At 38.8% G+C, this 26,587-nt stretch overlaps 1 protein-coding gene across 2 annotated transcripts in view; it reads left to right on the top strand.

Moving 5' to 3' along the window:
- LOC136867208 (neuroligin-4, Y-linked) overlaps positions 1 to 26,587 on the top strand; it is a 173,660-nt gene that overhangs the window by 48,320 nt on the left and 98,753 nt on the right. For both annotated transcript variants that reach the window (XM_067144339.2, XM_067144340.2), the window contains exon 3: positions 19,999 to 20,124. In XM_067144339.2, the coding sequence (XP_067000440.2) occupies positions 19,999 to 20,124 (126 nt within the window). The remainder of the gene's footprint in view (positions 1 to 19,998; positions 20,125 to 26,587) is intronic.

Raw genomic sequence — 26,587 nt, forward strand, 5'->3', positions numbered from 1 at the left:
CTTTATTTCATGAGACCATTCACCGAACTTTTCAGACACAGATTGTAATATAGATACTGTATATAATTAATTAAGCAATAAATTAATTTAGTTACATTTTAATTTAAACACCTCTTTAGGTCAACACGTACGATTTGAAGTAACAACCTTGATATTGTCACTTTGTTGACATATATCGTAATTAATTGTATACTATATTTCAATTAACATTCTTGTTTCAGCCACACATTGAGTTTTTTTTAACACAGTTACTGTGAAGCCTGACGTTATTTATACTGATCAAACTCGCACACCGACGAACTAAAACAAAACATTCGCCACGAATGTTGAAATCTCTGAAGACGAACAGCATCGAGTCAATGGAAACTTAATTCGGAGGTGTCAGGAATACACACGTACTGGCCGAGGGACAGCTCTTCGAACACCATTTGTAAGAAACAAGCACTGTAAAAGAAACAAAAAAACAAAACACACATTCTTTCTCTCCCGTCGGCCCGGACGAATACCCTGATTTAATAGTTCTACAGGTAGCCAGTGAACTGGAAAAGGGTACAGGCCTCCAGAGTCCTACATCACCTTCCAGTATAATTAATCGTATTAATATTATGCAGGAAATGTTTGCAGCTGATTCTAAATTGTCGGTTGTTATAGATGAATCGACAACATCATCATCAAAAATACTTTTCATAGTATTTATCCATGCATATTTCACTGGCGACGAAACAATAATATTTTTCTTTAAATTGTTATACAGTAATTGGAGTCTGCTTCTTCTGAGAGTATAATGAATACATTTTTTTAACTGATTATATTCCAGTGGCCTCTCACATGAATGTTTAACAAAACAATGATTGGTGTATGTAAAGATGGTGCGAGTTCAATAATGGATAAAAATCTGGTGCGATAAAATGACAGTCTGAAGTATCCCACTAATATCAAGTGGTATAGTCTGTGTCATAGAATAGAACTGAGTGTGGGTAAAACCGTAAACTCTGTGTCTGGAGTAAATGAATTTTTGATTTTCAATGATGCAGTCTATTCATTGTACCATAGATATCCAAATAAAATTTGTATCAACTGCAGGCAAACGACCTATGACTGCAAATAAGAAAAGTAGGGCGAATTCTGTTTGAGCGATGGGTAGCTTCACCTCATAGAACTGCTGAGGCAACCGTAAAGAGTTACAAAGCTCTGTATGAACATCTCCTAATGCCATCATATAATCAGAATCACAGTTCTAAAGAGGGCTCAATGTATAAAGGTCACTGCCCTTTCATTCGTTCACACGAGTTTGTTTTTAATTTAGCACTAGTGTAATTCCCAAAGTGATGCTGCCAATACAAATCAAGAAATGAAACGTTCTACATGGCCAGTAGATGTAGATATTCCATGGCTTGAAGGAGATAACAAATTTGCACAACTACGTATGCGAAAGGTTCTGCATGCCATTCGACATCGTTATTGAAGACTTCGGGGATTTCATAAACCGTAGTGGTGAATGTGTGAAAGACAATTTGAATATAGTGAGTGGGACTGGATATATCAACATTACCAATAACTAGTTTAGCACTTTGAATGTCACCATGATGCCATCCATGAACAGTCTTGTGATTGAAAATATGCCTAGTTTGATGTTCGTCAACTTATTCGAGCCACAAGTTCTGTGGGATCCAAAACCTTACGTACAAGAATGAAACATAGGACGGCCGATGACACAAGAATCAGACAGTCAACTTCAAGAAAATAAAAGATACAGGACTCTCTGTAAGCTCTTGACTGCGAGTGTTTGCATTTTATTGCCGTTTGTAAGTATTTTTTTCATATCAAGTATTATCATGACAAATACTGTGCAGCTTTTATGCTATTCTTTGTTATGTAGAACTGTATTATTGGTATTTTCATGTGAATTTGAAAAATACCTTCATTGATGTCTTGCTATTATTATTATTTACCAGATAATCTAGAAAATTAGTAAGATGTACATATAATAACTAATTGACAGTGCTAATGGCAAATACATCTTAACTAGCAAATGTACCCTTTCTTCGCTACGGTAATCTACATTGTATAAGATTTTATTAAATTTTATATCTCTTAGCGTTATCCAAGAAACACCACGGGAGGTCCTCATACCTTCATTCCGATATAAGGTGCGCGTTGGTGAGTTTTGATGATCAGACTCCTTTTTGTTAGTGGTCTACACGATTGGTCCTATGATATTTTCTTGTATTTCCTCGACTTATGCGTTTGAGTTAGAAACTATGAATGGGGTAAAATTTGGATAGAGTTTTCATACGTTGCTTTATTTTTAGCATACTTATGTGGCAGCTAGAATCATAAACTTTGGCTCTTATATGGACACTGTTTGTGCCAATGAGCCACACTCTGCGGTACCGTTGAAATATTGGCAGCCACCCTTAGTGCTATTCGAAGACAATTGTAACCTCCAACGGTATTCCGCAAATATCTTGCAGAATGGCAGCTTGACGTCTCTTTCACCTTCTACCCAACGAACAACCACGAGTTTAGAGGGATGATGACGAAAAGGGCATTACATTACTTCCCTGCTGGCAAGCAGCCAAAAACGTTGCCATGGTAACCGATGGGTTCGTTGTCGGTCTGTGACAGGGCACGAAGCCCGCAGAAAATAGTAGTTTTCTCCGTCATTTGAAGAGTAAGCGAAATTACGGAGATAACAAAAAATATTTAAAATGAAGGAACGTTTCACATATAGTGTGCAGGTTTTACAGAATATCAGTACCTAGTGTATGAGAAAATATCAAATAACTCTTTGATCTCCCTCTAAACTCCCAGTCTATTCCGTGATTTTTAACTCATATGCATATCAAAAATAGTTCCTGGATGAATATACTCTAAATATGAAGTTTAGTAGAGCCTCCCGTGGCTCAGACGGCAGCGCGTCGGCCTCTCACCGCTGGATACCGTGGTTCAAATCCCGGTCATTCCATGTGAGATTTGTGCTGGACAAAGCGGAGGTGGGACAGGTTTTCTCCGGGTACTCCGGTTTTCCCTGTCATCTTTCATTCCAGCAACACTCTCCATTCTCATTTCGTAGCATCTATCATTCATTAATATATCACTTTGGGAGTGGCGACCCCATCGTAATAATAGCCTATATATGGTTCATTCATTCCATCCCTGACCCGGTCACCGACTGGAAAACAGGTTGTAGGTTTAGTCGAGATCTATCCAGCCGTTTCGCCGTGATGGTGGAACAGACAAACAGACAGATAGACAGACACGAAAGCTAAAAACGACTGAAATGGCCTTGAGTTGACCTAAAACGGATAAATATTTTAAAAATTGGTAAAATAAATGAAATCACAGACATCCGACCCCCTAGAACTGTATTTATAGTATATAGATAAATTATATTTTTCAATCGAAAGGCTTCGAGTCAGGGGTTTACCCAAGTCATGAGAATCATATTCCAGGTCTCATTTTTGCGGATGACATCCTTCTGCTCACATTCAACCCCGCTAGCATGCAGGGGAATACCAGATATGAAGTAGTAAATTACTGTAAGGAGTGGAACCAAAAAATAATGTACAGAAAACCAAAAAAGGATAATAGGGGAAGGAGGGGAGGGTTGAGACGGAGGGAGGCTTGAGACACCAGCGATGTCTCCTCCACATGTTGTATGTTGGCAACACTTCTTCATGACACTTGTAGCAATATGCCACCAGAGTGAGCTGACAGAGTTCCATGATGATTTCTATTGAAGAGTGATAGAGAGTGATAAATGTATTTCGAAACATGAGAAGTATTTTTTGTGACGTGATATATTTTGAGTTTTCGTTTAAATGAACATATTCTTAGCAACTGTTATAATTTCACGAGGACTTAACAGGTACGCTATAATTAAACAAACAACGAAATATGTATCTTTTGAGGTTATGTTTATTCGCACGAATTTACATACACATGAGGTGCTAGGAGCCTTGAGACAGAATGTCTAAGGGTGCCTTGAGACACTGTCTCAAGCCTTCCCGCTACTCACAGTCAGAACTGAATATATAGTATAGCACTGTAAATGGCACTTTGATAGTTTGCCAATTAATATATTCAGTTACCTTGGATTACACTTGCTGTACTTCTTTACAGTATCCCATTCTTTTGGAAAAGTAAATCCGGGACACAAGGACCAGTATTTCACCCGATAGACTTCAAAGTGCAGTTAAAGCGGTAATAGAAGGTGGAGCCTTACGTGAATCAGTAAGACGTTTCTCCATAGATAAACAGACTTTGAGCCGTTATGTTAAGAAATACAAAGCAACAGATGATAACAAACAAAATTTAACATGCAAACCAAACTGCTAGAGGTTTATTTAAAAACAGCTTCCAAACTGCATTACGGGTTGACATCAAAACAAACTCGTCAGTTGGTTTATCAGTTTGCAGAAGAACATTATAAAGTTATTCCCGATGGTAGGCAGTAGGTAAACAAATTTTTTTTTTTTTTTTTTTTTTTTTTGCGATTTGCTTTACGTTGCACCGACACGGATAGGTCTTATGGCGACGATGGGATAGGAAAGGCCTAGGAAGTGGAAGGAAGCGGCCGTGGCCTTAATTAAGGTACAGCCCCGGCATTTGCCCGGTGTGAAAATGAGAAACCACGGAAAACCATCTTCAGGGCTGCCGTCAGTGGGGCTCGAACCCACTATCTTCCGATTACTGGATACTGGCCGCACTTAAGCGACTGCAGCTATCGAGCTCGGTCATTTAAGTTCTTACAACTAATTTAATACAATTAGTTTCCTGTTTTAAGTGATGAAACCCGTTATACGCTCGTTCATCTTTAATTTGTCACTTCACGAATGGGTCTGAAACCTATTTCTGTTACTACTGCAACCCTGGTCGGCTGTAAGTTTGCATTCGGGGGACAGTGGGTTCGAACCCCACTGTCGGCAGCCCTGAAGATGTTTATCCGTAGTTTTACCATTTCCACACCAGGCAAATGCTGGGGTTGTGTCTTAATTAAGGCCACGGCCACTTCCTTTCCACTCTTTGCCTTTCCAATCCCATCGTCGCCATAAGACCTATCGGTGTTGGTGCGGTGTAAAGCCAATCGTAAAAAACTTACGACATCGTACTACCTGGAGTATCGAATGGACGATTCTCCGACCTTCAGATATCCTACTACCTATGTTGTATTGGAACCCGCGATCTTGGGATCCGGAGGACGACTTTGTAGTACTGATACACGAAGGAAAGAGTCACCTGACCTTTATTCTAACAAGTTGATAATCCCAACTTCTAAACAAAATTAAAAATTAAAAACCCACGTCTTATAACTCAACAGATGAAAGCCAGACGGATCGAGTAGATTTAAGGCACCAAGTTGGATCAAGAAGTAGAACTGGAGGAAAGAAGCGTCACTCGCCGGCTGATATAGCGCTGGCACGGCCGAATTTGATGAAGGGTCACCCGCCGCCTGATATAGGACAGGCAGTGCCGAATTTGATGAAGGAAGAATCACCTGCCCATCATATAGCACAGACAGTGCCGAATTTGATGAAGGAAGGATCACCCACCGCCTGATATAACTCAGGCAGTGCCGAATTTGATGAAGGAAGGGTGCCCGCAACCTGATATAGCACAGGCAGTGATTTGATGAAGGAAGGGTCACCCGCCACCTGATATAGCACAGACAGTGCCGAATTTCATGAAGGAGAGGTCACTCACCGCCTGACATAGAGCAGCAGGCCGAATCATCTTCTTTTCGGGTTCCCGGTGGGAAGATAAATGTGAGGCCTCCTATCACATTATTCATAACTAGCAAGATACCCGTGCTTCGCTACGGTATTGTATTGAAATTTATAATTGAATGCTTAACGTTTTATATATAATCCGGCGATATTCGCGATCTGACTCGTTTTCTAATAGATTACGCCAAAATTCGCGATCTGACTCGTTTTCTGAGAGATTACGGCAAAGTTCCTCCCATTTTTCTATCTTTCTTCCAGCAATCGATTTCGTACTTCCCGGACTAGGTCGAGGTATTCCATTCGGTCATTTGGGTCCCTGAAACTTTGCCATCTTTTCCTATAAGCATTTTTAATGTGGATCAAATCCTTGAGGAGATCCAGGGTGTCCTCTTGGGTGCCTTGGCGGTACTGAACCCGCAGCCGGACTGCATTCGTAGTCATTACCCGTCCAGGACCCGTTTCCAGCGCGGTCCGCACATTTTACGACGGTCCAGAACATTATTATTATTATTATTATTATTATTATTATTATTATTATTATTATTATTTATTGATTGATTGATGTTCTGGACCCCACAGCAAGATGCAAGACCGCTATTTGGCGGTAAATTACAGCTGCTGCCATTGTCATTGATGACAATGTCACCAGCACCATTGTCGCCCGTAGGCAAGTGTGCGGGTTTTCTGACGATACGAATGACATACTTCCGTGCATTATTGACCTTATTATAGAGGTGAACAATTGAACGGTCAATCTCATTCCTATCGTTTATTTCATATGTGTTAAATTTTTTATTTATATGCCAGGAGAATCTACTGTAATCTAAGAAGGTTCTCCAAAGCAAAAGATGGCTCTTGAAAACGAACCCAGGAAAGATTAAAAATGATCGGTTTATGATCAGAATAAGTACATTGAAAATCCACAGCCTGTTTCCACTCATTCAACCGTATCAGGAATGGAATGAATAAGCCCCCAGCTAGCGGTGAGGATAAGAATTGTGCCGGCTGCCGAACCCTATCGCACTCCCCTGGGGCGATGATTAATGAATGACAAATGAAATGAAATGATATTGGAGAGTGTTGCTGGAATGAATGATGAAGGTGAAAACCGGAGTACCCGGAGAAAAACCTGTCCCGCCTCCGCTATGTCCAGCACAAATCTCACATGGAGTGACCGGGATTTGAACCACGGAACCCAGTGGTGAGAGACCGGCGCGCTGCCGCCTGAGCCACGGAGGCTCCTTATAAGTACATTATGAACAGTAAAATCAATAGGTCTCACCTCCTTTTTCACCCCACCACGGTTTTGATTCCCCCCCACCCCCACCCGGAAAAAAGAAGGCGTGTTTCTTTATGTTTAAAGGAGATTCCAAACACCAATGTTCACGTGTGTTACCTTCAGTTTTGAGATATAAGTATCCCCATAAAAATCATTCACTTTCTTCACTTACTTTCATCCCTCCCCCCTCTTAAGTGAATTTTCCGGCAAAAAAATACTTTTCTTTAATAGTAAAGGATCTTCTAAATACCGATTATCTTCAGTTTTAGAGATATGTGTCCTCATGAAACGAATTCAACTCCTTTTCACACCCGCCCTCTAAGACGATAACCCGCCTCCCCCCAAAACGCGTTATTTTATTTTTAAAGAATATCTAAATACCAATTTTCACATCTGTAACAACTTTAGTTTTTATTATATCTAAGTATCCTCATACAATTAATTCAATAAATTTTTCAATGTTTTCACCTCCCCCTCCCTTCATTGGATTTTCCGAGAATACCTGTTTCTTTACTATAACAGGAAATTCCAAATACCAGTTTTTACGTCTGTAACATTTTACGTTTCTGAGATATTCTGTAGATATAGTCTTTCTAAAAATTCACCCCAATTTGTCACTCCTGTTTAACCCCCATTAGTTAGATTTTGCAAAAACATAAACAAAAAATGTTTCTTTATTTTTAAAGGAGATCTCATATACTGAATTTTTAGGTCTGTAATATCTTCAGTTCCTGAAATATAAGTATCCTCATTAAAGACATTCAACCCCTTATTCACACTTTTCACCCCCTCCTATTGGGATTTACAGAAAACAAATTTATTTTATTTTTAAAGGAGATTCTAAATATCAGTTTTACCGAGCTCGATAGCTGCAGTCGCTTAAGTGCGGCCAGTATCCAGTAATCGGGAGATAGTGTGCTCGAGCCCCACTGTCGGCAGCCCTGAAGATGGTTTTCCGTGGTTTCCCATTTTCACACTAGGCAAATGCCGGGGCTGTACCTTAATTAAGGTCACGGCCACTTCCTTCCACTTCCTAGGCCTTTCCTATCCCATCGTCGCCAAAGACCTATCTGTGTCGTTGCGACGTAAAACAAATAGCAAAAAAAAAAAAAAAAAATTTTTTTACATCTGCAAACTTTTAAAGTTTTGAGATATAGATACACTCATTTTTAAAATACACCCCCGTTCACCCCTCCCCCACTATTTGTATTTTCTAAAAACAAAAAATATAGTTTCTTTATTTTTAAAGGAGATCCCAAATACCGATTTTCAGGTCTGTAACGTCTTCAGTTTCTGAGATATAAGTATCCTTATTAAAGGCATTCAACCGTTTTTCACCCCTTTTCACTCCTTCTATTGGGATTTTCCGAAAACAAAAAATACGTGTTTCTTTATTTTTAAAAAGAGATTCAAAGTACCAATTTTTTACATCTGTAAACTTTTAAAGTTTTGAGATATAGATACATTCACTTTAAAAATTCACCCCCCTTTTCCCCCCAGTATTTGGATTTTCCAAAAACAGAAATACGTGTTTCTTTATTTTTAAAGGAGGTTCCAAATTTAAATTTTCATGACTGTAACATCTTCAGTTTTTGAGATATAAGTCTCCTCATAAAATGTGTTCATCCCCTTCCCCCCCCCCCTTTTCATCCCCCTCCATGGCATTTTACGAAAACAAAGAAATGTGTGTTTCTTTATTTTTAAAGGAGATTCCAAATACCAATTTTTATGACTTTAAACCTTTAAGTTTTCGAGATCATTTGACTGCTTTCAAGTCTTGCAAAAAGTAAAATGCAAGACCGTAACGGGTCACATGGCCCAATACTTGGAAGGAAGATGATGATGATGATGATTTTTTCGAGATATAGATATTCTCATTTTAAAAATTCACCCCCCTGTTCACCCCTTTAGCGACGGAATATCCAAAAATCCTCCTTTAGCGAGCACCTACATGTTAATATGAATGTATCCCCAAAATTTCATTTCTCTCTGTCCAGTAGTTTCGGCTCGGCGGTGATGAATCAGTCAGTCAGTCAGTCAGTCAGTCAGTCAGTCAGTCAGTCAGTCAGAACAAGTCATTTTATATATACAGATAATAATAATAATAATAATAATAATAATAATATAAACATGTACCGTTATGGATATGAAGATGATGTTAAAAATCCCACTACAATGTAGGCTACTATAACTCCATACCAAAACTGACTTTATAGTGAGTGAATTTTCTACCTTTTGATTTGACAAAATAATTTCTTAAGTACGACGTACAGTATAGGAAGTTTTATCTTTTTTTTTTTTTTTTTTTTTTTTTTTACAAGTTGCTTTACGTTGCACCAACACAGATAGGTCTTATGGCGACGATAGGGTAGGAATGGGCTAGGAATGGGAAGGAAGCACCCATGGCCTTAATTAAGGTTTTGCCTGGTGTGAAAATGGAAAGCCATCTTCAGGGCTGCCGGCTGTAAGGTTCAAAGCCACTATTTCCCGAATGCAAGCTGACAGCTATGTGACGGAAACTACGCGCCCACTCGCTCGGTTATAAGAATTCAAAGATGAGGATTTTTTACTAATAAAAATGCGCGTACTCCCTTGCTAACTTCAGTTTTATAATAGGCTACACGTTAGGTTTGATTTTAAACCATTTCCCTTAAATAACGAAAATGGCTTCAGTATGTTTAAGGGAAAGGAATCGTCTGGGGCTATTAAATATGGAAACCTCGTTGCAATAAAGACAGCACAAAAACCCGGTCTCAGAACCACTGAAATTAAGCAAACGTGGTTAAAACAAATACAGTAGAGACAATACACGACACTGAGCGATATATCGAGGGACAGCTATTGGAGCTCACTCTAGCGGATAGACCTGAACGGTACTGATTTTGTCATAAGAGCACGTGTATTTTTGTGTGAAGTTTTTGGTGTTATTTATGCGTTTTCAGTGAGTTGACATAATTAAATAGTAGCGTGTGTCATTCCTTGATATCTCCTCTCAACATGAGGGGAAAGGTATGTGCTGTGTTTGGCTGCAGAAATTACGAAGTAGAGAAAAATGCGCGCTCGTTCTTCAGGTTCCCTCGTGACAAGAACATGTAAGTAATATTGTGTTTGCATATATATTCTTCCAGTGACAGAGATTTTTATAGTACTTCATAATCTTCTGACCTGCTCGACCCATGTTTTAACGGGCTAAAAATATAATACGCATATTTTATTGTATAGTGCAGCAGTTAACCTTCAATACCGATGTGTTGTTGTAGGTGTGATGTGTGGGTTTTGAAATGTCACAGAAGCGATTTGGATAAAGTGTACAAGAAAGAAGGGACGTTACGCTTGTATAAGAATTACAAGATCTGTTCAGATCATTTCCAGGCCAGCGACTTTAAAAATCCTCGACTATACAGCCAAGGGTATGTTACATTTTTACTCTAATTGTACGTAAATATTCCTCAAAGCATCACTATCGACACCATTTTCAAAATTTTCTTTCTTTTATCCCTCTTCTCAGATTAAAGCCGGGATTTTATAGATTTTCTTTCTGTTAGTAGGCTTCATGTTAAGAGGAAAATTGTCCAGCTATTAAATGTTAATTCATTGCATCATATGTGTAAGGAATGTGCCGATATTTTTATTGACAAATGTCTTAATGTGATGATACATTGTTTTTAAATGAGGATAAAAGACAAATCCAACCGTAAGATTTCAGGCAGGTATGCTAAAGCTAAAAAAGTAATGCATAAATGAAAGATCAAGCCATTTCACAGCAGTCCATTTCACACCTTGTTTATATGTCTAATTTCAGTCTTTGAATAATAACCTTTTAAATAATTCTTCATTCATTTATCCAGAATTGCTTTAGCAACTTCGAAGTTAATATCTCAATACCACTTTCTTTCTAGACGTAATTTATTTATCCATTTCCGTATATACATTTCAATTGATATTTGAATTTAGCGCGATTTGTTCAGGTCAAGTCACTAGGAGCGCCACCGTCGAATTGTCTCCCATTTTAGCAAGGCGAAATCCGTAAGTGTCGTGTATTGTCTCTACTGTATTTGGTACAGCAAATTCATAACACAACACCGTAGTAGTGTTTAAGAACCTTGACCGTTAGCGTTGCGCGCGAAGGGAACTTGGTCGTACGGCAAGTAATAGTGCTTGTTAGACGAAAATTTGTTGAGATTCTTTCGCATTGAACAAGATTTTTGATCCAGTTTCTTGAGAGTATGGATTGAAATCAGAATTATACGCGTTTTTAGTGTGAAGTAATAGTATTATGATCATGAACTTACTTCACATTGAACTATCTAGCTGTTGCGAGTAAGCGTGTGTGTGTGTGTGTGTTTGTGCTTCTTACCTGTTTGGAATAAATACATTCAAAATATAAACTTTGTTCATTATGCTGTGTTTCACTTCTTCCTTTCCTTCTCCTGTTTTTCATTCCTACACATAAAAGTCGTGGGAAGGGTTCAACGAACGAACCAAGGAACGAGCGAAATAATGAGGTTATGTTAGATCGTGATTTAGGTAAGTATGGGCGTTTTGGGTTTTGTATGAATTGCATTAACATTTTCAGTAATCAATGTTGCATTTATTATTTAATAGATATATATTTAAATTAAAATGCGAACGGTGAAACTACGATACAAGATAACGTAATAACAGGATTGCCAACATACAAATGCAGTAATTGCAATTTATTTTTCAAGTAAAAGACACGAGAGAAGCTTGTGATACAAGTTTCCTACCGAAATGCAATCATTATCTCTATCAAATTAAAATGTTAACAAAATAACAACTGCCATTATCAAATTTATTACGAGGTACTATCGTGGTATTTATTTCCTTATGTTGGCGGAGAAAAAGGGGCCACTATAGCTTGCATGACCTGTTTTCTCAGTTAATATTATACAGGAGTGACGGATCCATTTCTCTTATATCATCCTTGGTACCCAGGCTCCCTCAGACAAAGACTAGCGCTCAACCATTGAGCCAAGGAGGTAGACTACAATTCTGTTCATAGTTACAAGGTGAGAAAGGGCATTTGGGCATTTTGTGAAAGGAGCAAGGTCACTTGTACAGAGAGAGAAACACGAAGAAGCTAAATTGAATATGCATCTTCTTCCAAGGATTCTCATGCAGTAATATCTAATGTGAAGACAATAGAGATTATCGCTGCTAAGGTTACAACAAAAGATGACGAGTTTATGATAAGATACAGAACCTGAAGGCCGTGACATATCATAAAAAGGATAATGAAGATTACATGACTGATGCAACGTGTGAATTATATGTATACATTGCTAGTGGATTAACGTCGCACTAACACAAGCAGGTTTCAGCGACGGTGGTAAGGACACAGTCGTGACCTTAGTTATACGGTCCCATCATCTGATTGGATGAAGATTAGAAAACCACGCGTTACCAACAGTGGGTTTCGAACTCACCACCTCGAGTGTAAGGTACATTTGCCCCGTACCCCAGTTTAGTGCTGGGATCGGTAGGAGCGGGACGGAGCAGTTGTTTTCGCTCTTTCTCCGGAGACCTCCGGTAGTCCTCCGATTGAATTTACGGGCGGAAAATGAGTTTAGGTTTCACTACTAATTCCTCACCTTTCTTACGTGAAAATGAAAACCCACAACCTGTTTTACATTCAATGACCGGGTCGGGTATGGAATGAATGAAGCCCCCATCTTGCGGCGAGGATAGGAATTGTGCTGGCTGCCGAAGCCTGTCGCACTCCTCTGGGGCAATGATTAATGACTGACAGATGAAATGAAATGAAATTATAGTGGAGAGTGTTGCTGGAATGAAAGATGGCAGGGAAAACCGGAATACCCGGAGAAAAACCTGTCCCGCCTCCGCTTTGTCCAGCACAAATCTCACATGGAGTGACCGAAATTTGAACCACGGAACCCAGCGGTGAGAGCCGACGCGCTGCCGGCTGAGCCACGGAGGCTACCATGTGTCTTCTTACGTATGTCATTCAAATGCTGCAGCCGTACTAAGATTGCCGCATCATTTGTTACGCTATGAATAAAATATTTTGATCTGCTGAAATTCAGTTTTCAGTAGAATCAGGTAGAAAGAATACTTCTTTCTTTTACAATTATACCCTTACAAATGCATTTACATTAATACTGATAGCAACAAAGTAGAGCTGGGAGCGAGTAATACCGATGAGTAATCCGGTTGTAGCGGTAGAGCCCACCACCGATCCCCGACGCTTACAACAGCTTTAAGTACTTGCGGAGGACCAGAACACAATGTAGCGCACAACGCATGTTTACAAGGGGAGGTCACGACGTTCGGATCGCGGATTACCTTCAAACTTCGTACACTTGTAGTAGTCCTTTAGGACAACATAATGTGCAAGTAGCAAGACGTACTACTTAGGCGTTCTAAAGAAAATCACAAGAGAAGTTTTTGCGTTGAATATGTAGGCTACCGGTGCGTTGCGATCACGAGCTCGAGGTGGCGACGGTCGAGTGGTTAGCGTTCATGGTCTGTAATCGCTGGATCGAGTACCTCTCATCGCTTGTTCTTTTTCCTTTTTTTCAACACTGGGCATATTCCTTCATATATATTACATATATATTGCAGGTCAAAGCGTCCATGTGCAAAGCAGTTCCGGATACGTTACCCGACTTCACCGTCAGGTACGTCCGGACTCCATGGCTAAATGCTTAGCGTGCTGGCCTTTGGTCAGAGGGGTCTCGTGTTCGATTCCCGACAGGGTCAGTAATTTTAACCATAATTGGTTAATTCCCCTGGCACGGGGACTGGGTGTATGTATAGTCTTTATCATCATTTCATCCTCATCGCGACGCGCAGGTCGCCTACGGGAGTCAAATCAAAAGACCTGCACCTGGTGAGCTGAAGCCCTCGGACACATCCCGACACTAAAAGCCATACGCTATTTCATTTACCGTCAGGTATGAGGGGTGGTGGTGGTGGTCGTGATTGCAATTTCGCAAATCACGGCAGGCATACATTGTCAGGAAAACTTTATGCATTTGGTCGCTTACCTACTTGTTAACGTCCGCCTCTGTGGTATAGTGGTTAGTTAGCTACACCTCCATGTTGGTTGACATCCCCCCATCGCCTCGAGTGTGCAGTGGCTTAGCTGCTGGTTTTCCACCCAGATGGCTGAGGTTCAAACCCCGGTTGAATCTACTTAAAAATCACATGGCATCAGGAATAGCATCTGGCCAGTGGCATATACTGAGGGCTACCAAGGCTATCAGTGAAGCCCAAATCTCAATTAAGAATGCTGAAGTCTAAACCACATTATAATGTAAGCATCTGAAACATTGCTCCATTTACAAAACTTGAAAGCAGTGAGAAAAAACGTCGCACATATTTCTGAGAGGAAGTCTTCGGAAACCGACATTGCAGCCCAGACTCTCGTCCCTCTCCGTTGACTCGCCACACGCGGCTTGCGACTGGATATCGGATGGGAGCAGGGACCGGCGGAGAATAGCTGTGCTAGGCTTCAGTCCGTCAGATCGCCACTGCTAACTATCAACCATGCGTTACTCATCGTATATACTTCCTCACTTCATACTTCTGACTTAATGATATAGATAAGAGAGTGCGGGTGTTCATCACTCCCGTTTACTTCTACATCCTTCTAGGAAGCGACTGCAGGGTTGCAGTTAGCAATATAGCAATATAGCAATATATATAGTTGTATTTTTACTGGTAGATCTGCTAAAATGAAATGCCATCTTTCAGGTTTAGTGTTTTCCTTTATTGGTTGGAATCGAACCCGTGATCATGGATCGGACACCACCACTTATCTCCCGAGGAAGCTAATTAACCATTGAACGATGAGTACGATCGCTGTAAAACAATAACAATAACAATAATAATAATGGGGCATGGAATCTGTATAGGCTTGGTGTTGACCTAATGGCGATAAAATGAATGGCGAAGATGTCATAAAGACCCAGTCCCCAAGCCAGGGGATTAACAGTATGAGGGGGTTGATTCTGGAAACTGAGCCGGGACTATCGGACCAAAGGCAAACGTTCCATCCATTTAGCCACAAAGTCAGACTTTCGTTTGCTAAACCTTAGGCTACCATCTCCACTGATCAGGGGTTGAGCATTGGCAGTAGCAGAGGCAGGGGCAGTAGCCTGCTGAGAAGCATTGACAACACAGCAGGCTCCTCCGTTGGCTACTGGCTGCAGCTCAAAATGCTGAAAGCTTGACGTTCACTAAACCAACCATCGAAAAGTAACCTAAGTCTAGTGGTAGCCCATGTCTTAATCCCAGCGTACGCCACTGCATCTGGCCTTAAACCTCCAGCCAAAATCAAAATGAACCTGAGTCTCTCCAGTGACCCTAAAAATATCTGAGATAAGCTGAAAAAGTTGTTTTTCTATGCAGTAATAACAACATTGAATTAATTAATTTAGTTTTAAATTTAAATTAAATTGTCACAAAACTTTACAAAGAGATAGGCCTAATTAAGAAGTGATAATTATTACTATCATATTATTCAAACATTTTCACAAACTTTAAAATTATAATTTTGGACACATTTAAATTGGGTAGGCAACTCATGGACTTGGATTGTGTATCTCGTCCAGAACTTGCCAACTTGACACATACAAATGATGTGATATTGTCCAATCATTGCTTTTCAAGTGGCAACACTAATACAAGTGCACTATTCCTATGCTGCTCACATTTAGATCCTAGAAGATCTTTTCCAAGTCAATGAGTTCATTAAATATTCAACATATAATTTTGTTTTACAGAGGCTAATTTAAAATATAACACAGCATTTTCGTACATTTTACATAAAATAGGTTGTATGTGTTAGTCGTCATCATCATCATCGTCGTCATCATCTATGGATCTTTCTGTGGGTATGATAGGATTTGAGTGAACATATTTTTAACAGTTCATTTCAAAATCTAACCTCACAAATGTAGATTTTGTAGATTGATAATAAATTACCCTTAATCCTTGAATATAAAGTTTTATTACTACTGTATACTGTAGAGTTCACTTACAATACCATAGGAAGGGGCTGTGCCTAGGTTGATAAGCTCCCTAATCTGAGCCTATCAGAGAGAAAAGGAGCCATTCGTTTGCGTAAATCCCACCCCACTGGAACAATCCACACTGATGATGATGACAACACAGTATCAGTGTACTTTATGTCAAAGGTGTGAAAATGTTGTATTATATATTTGTTATTTTGTTATCTCTGGTTTATTACACAGTTTTCACATCCTTTGAAGAGAATCTTTACAATTTTTACAAATGAAATACCGGTAATACAATGTATCCACTGTACTTCACTTATGCAACCCATTTCAATTACCATCTCTTTATGCATCAATTTTTTCTGAAGAACAAGATATTCAGTAACAGATACGGCACCGGTGCGGTACCCAATAATACTGACCATACTATCAACCTTGAACTGGACATTAAACAATTGGTACCAGGCAAGTTGGCCATGCGGTTAAGGGCATGGAGCTGTGAACTCGTATCCGGGAGATAGTGGTTTTGAATCCCACTGTCGGCAGCCCTGAAGATGGTTTTCCATGGTTTCCCATTTTCACACCAGCCAAATGCTGGGGCTGTACCTTAATTAAGGCCACGGCTGCTTCCTTCCCACTCCTAGGCCTTTCCTGTCCCATAGTCGCTATAAGACCTATCTGTGTCGGTGCAACGTAAAGCAAATAGAAAAAAAAAAGTGGTGGCTGTCAACGAGGAAAAGAAGCAATATATTATCCAACATCCCATACTTCAAGGAAAAGTACACCTTGGAAAAAATACTGTCATGTGTTGTCAGGGTCTAAGAAACTAAAATGACTACTCAGAGGGATAGTGTGTTTTACTATCAACTAATTTTATTAAAACTTCTATGATCAGTCATTACAAGTGCATTCAAGTTTGAGGTTTCCACTTTTGCAGTTTGTTCTCACAAACTTGGCCAATCACAGCAGAGCAGAGCAGTTCATTCCACAATACAGCTAAGCCGAAGAACTCAAATCACACATCATACTGAATTTTGCATAGCCAAGATCATGTAATTGACTCACACTGGGCTTTTTGTTTGTTTTGTTTCTTATAGTGGAAGCTATTTCTTTTCAGTTTCAATTTAGTTAATCTATAACTGTTAGGTTTTTCAGTCTGTTGGAACTAATTTATGATGAAATAATATTTAGAAAATGCCTGAAAGAGAAAACATTTAAGAGAGTATAGCCTACCTGAAAAATGAAGGGTTTTTTAAGCATAATATGTTGTTAAATGTTTTATTTTTCAGATATTTTCTACATTTAATTTAATCATAAATTAGTTTTGACAGACTAAAGGACTTAACAGTTATAGATTGACTCACTCGTTACTGATGCAATCCAGGCTCGTGACTGACTCAAGAACTTGTGTTCTCCAGTTTCACTCTATTTGTAGGCCAGTGGAAGATTCTCAGTAAAGGATCTTGAGGTTTCCACTGCCAGATCATTCTGGTTGCCTCTCCATTGTTGGCCGTTTCAGGCATCTTAAAAGGATCTTGCCAACTTCCTTATTGTGACCTCAACAATTCACTGGAATTATTGTTCTGCTTGCCCGCAACGCTGCTGCTCTGCTGGCACTGTCACTTCTCACTGGCTCCCACATCCTCACCCCTCATTACAAATCAGACTCCTTATTGATGCACGCAGTGCTATTCTGAAATATTTGAGAAGTTTTGCATTGATGCAGACTACCTACAAGCTTCAAATATGGCATCATCGCTATTATCCTTAAGAGGTCATGTCAAATTTAATTTCACCATCTAAGTACTCACTCACAAGCGACATGTCACTAACCTATTGTATATAGACCTAATTTTTGTATATTTAGAACTGTATTTACCATTACTATAAAGTAGTATACTGAGTCCTTAGGGCTACCTCTGCTGAGGGACAGTATTATAATAATAAAAATGAAGATAATATGGAAATTGATCCCATGTTTATTCACTAGCTAATCACTGACAGCACCTGTTTCAATTAAAAAAGAATATTGCTTGCAATGTTATATTTCTCTTCCACATCAGCAGTTATTTCTTGAACAGCCTAGTTTTCCAATATCTCAAATCAAATGTTCTATTAAGGCGACACTCCGGCATTAAAAATTGATATTTTGGTGAATTTTTTTCTTTTAATGACTGAAATTGGAAGGATTTAGTTTCTTTTTTTCTTGTCACAAAGTTATTCCGCTGAATTCAAACAATTCATCAGGGGCGGTGCGTGGTATTGTTGCAGGGTTGCACAACTCTCAATAATTCTGCACTTCATTTGTCGTCTTTTCTTCTAATATTTTAGTTTAATAAATCTAACATGTATTGAAAAACATGTTAAAATCAACCATCTTCGGTCGTTCGCTGTACTAATGCTGCATAACGGACCAACAAACGCTGCTGGCTTTGAATCAAACTCAGGGGGTTTGCTTTCCTACGGCAACTCCCTAGTGGAGAGAGTGGCACAATGTACCTCAGCAGGGATGACCCTAACCTGCATAGCATCAGGAAGCAAGCTCGCCAATATCGGTCTCAGGGAGTTGCACGAGACTAGCAAGTCCCCTACCAAGAAACAGTTCCAAATGTTCCCGTTAGATTGCACCACTCTGCGGAGATTACTTCATTCCTACTTTCTCTCCTCTCATAAAGGTAATTCAGTTCCCTTTTTTAAATTTACAAATTTAATTTACGTTGCAACAACGCAGATAGGTCTAATGGTGACGACGGGATAGGAAAGAGCTAGTAGTTGGAAGGAAGTGACCATGGGTCTAATTAAGGCACAGGCACAGCATTTGCCTGGTGTGAAAATAGGAAACTGCAGAAAACCATCTTCAGGGCTTCTGACAGTGGTGTTCGAACCCATTATACCCTGAATGTAGGCTCACAGCTACATGACCCTAACCACACGGTCAACTTGTTGGCTAATTTCTTTTCCACACCATACCAGACCACCCACAATATTACCATTATCTTGCTTCAATGAAAAGCAGGACGGCAAACTTTCAATTCAAGTGAGGCAAAAGTAACTGTGCCAGGCTGAGTGGCTCAGACGGTTGAGGTGCTGACCTTCTAACCCCGATGTGGCAGGTTCGATCCTGGCTCAGTCCGGTGGTATTTGGAGGTGCTCAAATATATCAGCCTCGTGTCAGTAGATTTATTGGCATGTAAAAGAACTCTCAGAACCTCAGCATTTCCGAAAACCGCAAAAAGTCGTTAGTGGGACATAAAGCCAATAACGTTATTAATAAGAGTAACTGTAGTTGAGTGTATAATTAGCCTCTTATATTCTGGGTTGTAATTGCCAGATATATTACAGTTTTAGTAGGAATGTAGTTTATTACTTAACGATAATAGAGTTTCTTGTTATTCCTGTTGGCTATAAAAATGTGACATTGAAAATGTTGGTGCAACACCCAGCTTCAGATACCACCAGCCGCCACTGCAATTTACCACTGTAATAATGCTTTGTATTTCAATTGTAATTTTACACTTAAATCCAATTTTTCTCGCATAATATTCTTCCAAATATAACAAAATTTGTGTGGTATATGTATCACAGCTATATTAAGAAACCTGCATATGGAATGTTTATTGCAGAATTTTTTCAAGTCCAAAATTTTAGAATGTAACAATTACACAAACTTTAGTACAATTTATCTTCTTGTATAAATTAAGTACAGAAAAATCAATACATAGTGTTTTTAAAAGAAGTATTATCTACCTAATTACAAATTTACATTAATATGTTAATTACATTTCATGAAAAAGTGGAATTAAAAATTTCCCAAAAAAGTTATTTTGGGAAAGTTATTAATTGTATATGAAAGAAATGTTCATGATATCTCTACTTTTATTTGGTGACATTCCCGCAAAGTTTCGTGAAAATCCATGCATTAGGTAAAAGTACGGTATCTTTTTATCTTCAGAGTGTCGCCTTAAGTACCCTCGCCTTACTGTTTCAGCGACCAAAGAAGAAGGGTCCTTGGGAAGGTGTACAAAATGCCTCTAATCACGGTGAGGTGTGTCCTCAGCTGGTGGTCTCCCATGGTTCAGAAGACTGCCTCTTTTTGGATGTGTACTCTCCACAGGTAAACCAAAATTGTTATAGTGAACTACATTTTTATAACATGCCATAACATTGTTAGATAATATTATTATTTACCATTTCAAATTGTATCTGTTGTATTTGTCAGTGGTATTTAATGGTATAAATGCAGCTTAACAATTTAGTTTCTTAATTTTACTAACTATTCGTAATTGTATGACCTTAGCTAGAGTGTACAGGTATTTCGATTTGATACTATTTACACTGCTTGTCAGTTGATTTCAATGTTCTGTTTTACATCACCAGGTGACAGAACTCTGTACGGTAACCTATGGCTGAATACTAATGTTTTCTTAATGAACACTAAATGTGTCATCAGAGATTTATAACATGGTGCTGTGATTTAGGACATACACTGCTGTTCACAAACCACAAGTGGTTCTTGACTTTGTACAGACTACAAGAAATGGTACTCCAGGAGGTCAGTGTTAGGACAAACAGTGGCAGTCATTTGTAGCTAAAACTTTGTGCATGTTCGCTTCTACCTTTTTATGTAAGCAACTCTCTTCATAAGCAAAATTTGCCAAGTCAAAATACAGATTCCGTTTGACTGATGAATGTCAGTTGGTGCAGCTGAAAATAGCTTTCTGAAATAAACCCAGACTTTAGTGAAATTTTTGCCAGTGTAAAGACAATATAATTAAAAGTAAAATCTTGTAAATTATTATTTGTTTATTGAAGTCTAAAATACATATAAACTACAGTATAATCATTATTTGTCTAAGAATGAGCAAGTATCACTGCACTCAATTTGTTTCTACTTCCATCTACCTGTTCATTCCAAACCACATGGCACTGGCTGGTTTTGCAGGCAGCTTATCAAGTGGTTCGGATTTTGCTCATACAAGCTTTAGGACATAGCCTACATGAAAAGAGACTGCAATATAGACAGTCTGCAATGCCAGTGATGGATTTTCCTATAGATACACAGCATAATTACATTGATGACTAGCCACAGAAACTTAGGGCTTATGTACTGTACATACCAAAGGTGATCATTTGAAATAATAATAATAATAATAATAATAATAATAATAATAATAATAATAATAATAATAATAATAATAATAATAATAATCTCATAAATATCTGTCAAGTTTATTTGTCAACAATGTAAGTATATACCGATATGTATGAAGCACATGCATGTATATACTAAATAGTACTTCTTCCATGTACATTGTACTGAAGAAGCTCATAAACCCAATTATAAAATTGTGGATTATATATAATAATGATGATGATGATGAAGTTTTATTGACAGTATAAAACTGTGTTACAGAGTTGCTAATATGTAACTAAGAAATGTTTATGTAAGGCATAAAGGAGACATTGGTAATGTAAATATCAAATTACCTCATTATACAGTATTATAGGCCTAGGACAAAAAGACTAATTATGATTTTAGTAGAAGAAATGAATTAGCATTTTTCATAAGGTGAGAGTGTGAACAGTCAAATATATCTATATCCAAGATATTCGCATCTCTCATAATTCTTTACAATGGACTATGGAAAGCATATGTAGTTTGTTACAAAAGACTGATTTAATCTCATGTTCTTGAAGGAATGTAGATGTTCACTTTTTCCAATACTACAGTAAAATTTATATGAGAGTGGAGTAATTTAAAAATGAAACTATTATCAAAGTTATCACGTGTTTCCTGAAGAGATTGTAATTCCAGATAGTTATCCAAATTTTTATATTCTTTGCAGTCATATCGGATACCAATTCTGTGAGAATGATTACCGGTATGTAAACATTTATGTTGGACAGACTCTATCCTAGATATGGAAACAATATGGTTAGGACTCCATATCTGAGTACAATATTTCAATGATGGACATACCAATGTTTCATATAGGTGTTTAAAAGTCAGCAAATTGGAAAATTCTCTGGAATACCTTCTTTGCAAGGACTTCTTTTTACAAAGTTAGGAACATGAAAAGAAACAATGATGAGAAAAGTACAAGAAAAAAGTAACTGGACTGAATTGCAATTACCGTACCTCAAAAATATTTTACTCAATTACAATTACAAAAAACTTTTTTCAATAAGTGATATGAAATTTCACACACTGCTGTCTTCAAATAGATGGGCTTTCTCCTATCTCTCCCAGTTCTTCCCAGCCCCCAACAAGTGTTTCTGCTTCCCAGCTCTACTAAGTGAGAATAAAACATATGGTAATTGATATCTTGGTAGTTGCAACATAATTTTTCCCCATGATATTTTGTTTTAGTTCGTGACTTTTAACACTTCAAAAAATTTCCATATACAAAATAATTGGTTCTTAAAATTCTCATTGCTAAGCCTTGACATCTTGTAGAAAAGTATATCTTCTGCATTTGCTGAAAAGATGCTCTACGAGGGCACTTGAAGGATTACTGGTACCTGTTTTTCATTTTAAAAACATCCCCAGTAGTGATGGATATAGGTGGATATGTTTAATGTCATTTGATGTACTGGAGAGGTAAGAAAGTATCTCATCCTGCACTGGTGAAGCTACTGATTCTGCTAGAGTAGAACTGAAAAAGTTAATCAACGTCCCATTTCTGCTTCCTTGTGATGTATATTGTACCAGGAAAAGTTTTTGGGTAAAGGGCATGAGTAGGACCTCAGGGAGTGGAACTTGGTTTTGGAGCCGATACAGAGTAGGATAGACTCGCAGAGCGAATAATAGATGGTTAAAAAAATTTTTTCAAAACAATTTATTAATTCTTCACCTGCAATATGATTATTGGACTCAAATCTGGCATTAAAAGTTTGAACGTAATCTTCCTGAATAAATATCACTGATTCCAAAGTCTTTCATATGTGAGAATATGAGGTATTGAATTTCCACCTAAAGTCTTTCTAAACCTAAGCACACACTTATAATTGTAAGTTGATATGAGAAATTAAATTTCTGTTAAAAGTTTTCCAGTTTTCAGTTTGTAAACCTTGATATATAGCACACTTGAAAAGCCTAAAGTCTTTCTGTGAGAAAAAATGAAATTTGAAATTAAATTAATCACTTCTGAGAAATTATGAGAACTCTGAAATATTTGTTCACACGCGGCACTGAAGTTTCCACTGTTCAAAATTAATGAAAAAAAATTTTAGTCAGTTTGTTACTACTCACTTACGGAAAGAAATGTTGCTACAAAATGTCGAAGGATGGACATCTGGAATGTTCCGTGGAGAATCAGGATCGGCGATGTTCCCTTAACACACCATGTTGACGTTCCCGATGAGGTGATGACGGCTGAAACTGGATCATGTAGAATTGCAGCTTGTTAGGGTGATTTTTCGCACACGAAAAATTCACTTAGTGCGAGTAGTTATCACTGACACTGTCATTTACTGTTGAACACTATTTATGGCGTAATTGAATTTCAAGACGTTAAATAAAGAATCACAGTCCTTCCTGTATGAAATACTATTTAAAATCGTTACTGGAACGTTCATAATTACACAGTTCACACTTGAAAAGGCAAATCATAGTCGATAATCACAGTCTTTGAACACTGTCATTAAGTCACTAAGGATTATTTTCTGCTTATCTTGTTATTATAACGTCATATTACCTCAGAAAAAGTTCTTAGTTTTCACTAAAATTACTACTGTAAGTCTTATACTGATGTGGCGTGAATAAAGAAATACAGTTCAATACTCGAAAAGAAATGAGTTCTGGTGATTCTACACATTAGTTTCTGTAGAAGTTCAATATCATTCGAAGTAACCTAAGTCTACACGTAATGACATATTCTGTGAACGTTAAATAGTTGATGTTTGCGCTTTAATAAGTTCACTCGTATTATATTCTTAAATGTCTTTAGGATTAGACTGTAGTCGCGACGCGATGTACTAAACACAGTGCGACGTCTTTTATAATTCTGTCGGCGATATAACTTCGCGTTCCGGAAATGCGACGGCAAGTACTTTCACCGTGACTGCGCGAACATACTGTACGCGGGTCGGTCTCTCCTCTGTCTCACTCACACACAGCTGTATACTCGTCCTTGTACTGGCCTGCTTGCTGGCTGGCCTTGACATATATAGATACCAGCGCTGGGAGGGGTAGCACCTCTTGGCCATGTGACCGTGAGTGCGTAATATCTTTTAGACTTTAAATTATTATAACTCAACAACCATGGGATGAATTAATTCGAAATTCACAGGGATTAACTTTTATGACGTCCGCTACGATTCAGCGTTTGTCCCGTTGAAATTGGTTAAGGAGTTGAAAAGCTGACAAAAGAAAATTCTTTTCGAGAAATATCTCTAGGGGAGGTGAGCTTCGAGCGACAGGTGACGTCACTTGACTCCGCCTAGTGGACTCGTGGGGTCTGGCACATACTGGAACATTCTTTACATAGATGTTCGTACGTCGGTCGGATCTTTTATGCTGGAATAACGTTTCTTTCGATTAATATGGACCAGGACATAGGCTTTCCTGGTACATCTTCCCCTTGGTTGGACGAAAAGAAAATACGCAGGATTTTCTTTTCCAGGCTTTACTCTTCCTGTGGTACATATTGTTTTAAATTGGCTGAGTCATAAATACCCTCGAAAGTGCCGTCCAATTTTACAATTTCATAAGCCCCGTTTCTCAATACAGTGCGGACACGGTAAGGACCTACGAATAGTGGACAGAACTTAGCGTAAATCCTTCTCTCAGGGTTGGAAGTAGCTGGTCTCCGTATTAAAATAAGGTCTCCAGGATTCAATGGTCTTCTGAACTTCCTATTACGCTGGCGTCGTTCTCTGAGGGCGGCTGCATGTCTTAACCTGGTCAGCGCGTCGTTGATCTTAACTTGCTGCGGTACAATAGCATTTGGTAGAGCTGGTAAAATTCTGTCCCAAGGTCGCTCTGGTTTTGACCCATGATGTAGGCTGAGAGGAATGTCATTAGTAGATTCATGCACAATAGAGTTTATAATTTTTTGCATTACTGGCAAGACCTCGATCCACTTCCAGTGATGTTCACTACAATAAATTCGACAGAATTTGGCGAGTTCTCTCATTATTCTTTCAGCAGGGTTAGCTTCCGGATGCCTAATAGAATTCATGATATGTCGAATGTTGAGTTCTTCCAAAGCCTGTTGGAATTCTACGGAAGTGAATTGCGTTCCGTGATCCGTCAGTAAGTATTCAGGCTTTCCCATCTCAGGGATGATGTTCTTTTTCAGCCTCCTTAAGATGTTACCAGCGTTAGCTTTCTGGATAGGCAATAGCATAGTATATTTGGAAAAGACATCCACAACTACAATGACATGTCTGTTCCCCCTGGTCGCCTTTGGCAAAGGGCCGTACAGATCGATTGCCATTATTTCCCCGGGCTTTTCCGGGATCAGCGGTTTGGGAAATTCCTTGAGGAGATAATTATTCGACTTGATCCGCTGGCATAAATCACAGGACCGCAAAATTCTCCTAATGTCTCGCCTAAGATATTCCCATGTAAACCTTTCCTTAATAAGGTTGAGAACTTTATCCGTACCAGCATGACCTGAAATTGAGTGACAATGCCATATGATAGCCTTCCTAATTTTAACATGTGCATAAATCCTGCATTGCGTCTTGGCTAAGTCAATGTATTTCATAAGAATCCCATCCCGTAAACAGAAGTTTGAAGAAAGTCGTTGGAGACGTGGGAATTCATCATCATCGGCGGGAATCGAACCTGATAAAAATCGAATTAATTCCCTACAATTGGCGTCTCTTCGTTGCATCTGGGCAAGGTAGCGCAGTTTGCGAAGACATTCTTCGTCATCATCAGTCATGATGTTAACCTCGTGAACTTCAATAACTTCAGCAGGGTTGCGGCTGAGGGCATCTGCTAATGCATTCTTCCGGCCAGGCCTATGTATTACTGTGAGGTCAAACTGTTGAATAAAAAGAGCCCATCGGGAAACTCTCTCATTCGTCATGTCAGATGACAGTATGAATGTCAGAGCTTTATGGTCTGTGTAAATCGTAATGGGATAGCCGTAGATGATTTTCTTCCAATACTGGAGAGAAAAAACAACAGCCAGAGCTTCGAGTTCAGTTATGGTATAAGACTTTTCGTGAGGTCGTAGTTTTCTACTTAGAAACGAGATGAAAAGTCTGTAATCGGGATCTTCAGGTCTCGCTTGATACAGCACTGCGCCTATTCCTACAGAGCTGACATCACACTCTATGAAGAATGGAAGAGAAAAATCCGGATAAACTAGTTTAACAGAGTTTTTCAACATGTCCTTGGTGGCAAGGAAAGCTCGTTCACATTCTTCGGTCCACTTCCATCTATTATTCTTAAGTAGTAGTTGCTGAAGAGGAGCTACCGTCGCAGTGTAATCTGGACAGTGTTGAGAAAAGAACTGACAAAGTCCTAGGAACTGTCTCACGTTTCTAATGCGCTGAGGTCTAGGAAAGTCAATGATACTCTTAATCTTGGCAGGGTTGGGTTGAATTCCATCACCACTAAT

This window comes from Anabrus simplex, chromosome 3 (assembly GCF_040414725.1).
Source record: "Anabrus simplex isolate iqAnaSimp1 chromosome 3, ASM4041472v1, whole genome shotgun sequence".
Taxonomy (NCBI): Eukaryota; Metazoa; Arthropoda; class Insecta; order Orthoptera; family Tettigoniidae; genus Anabrus; species Anabrus simplex.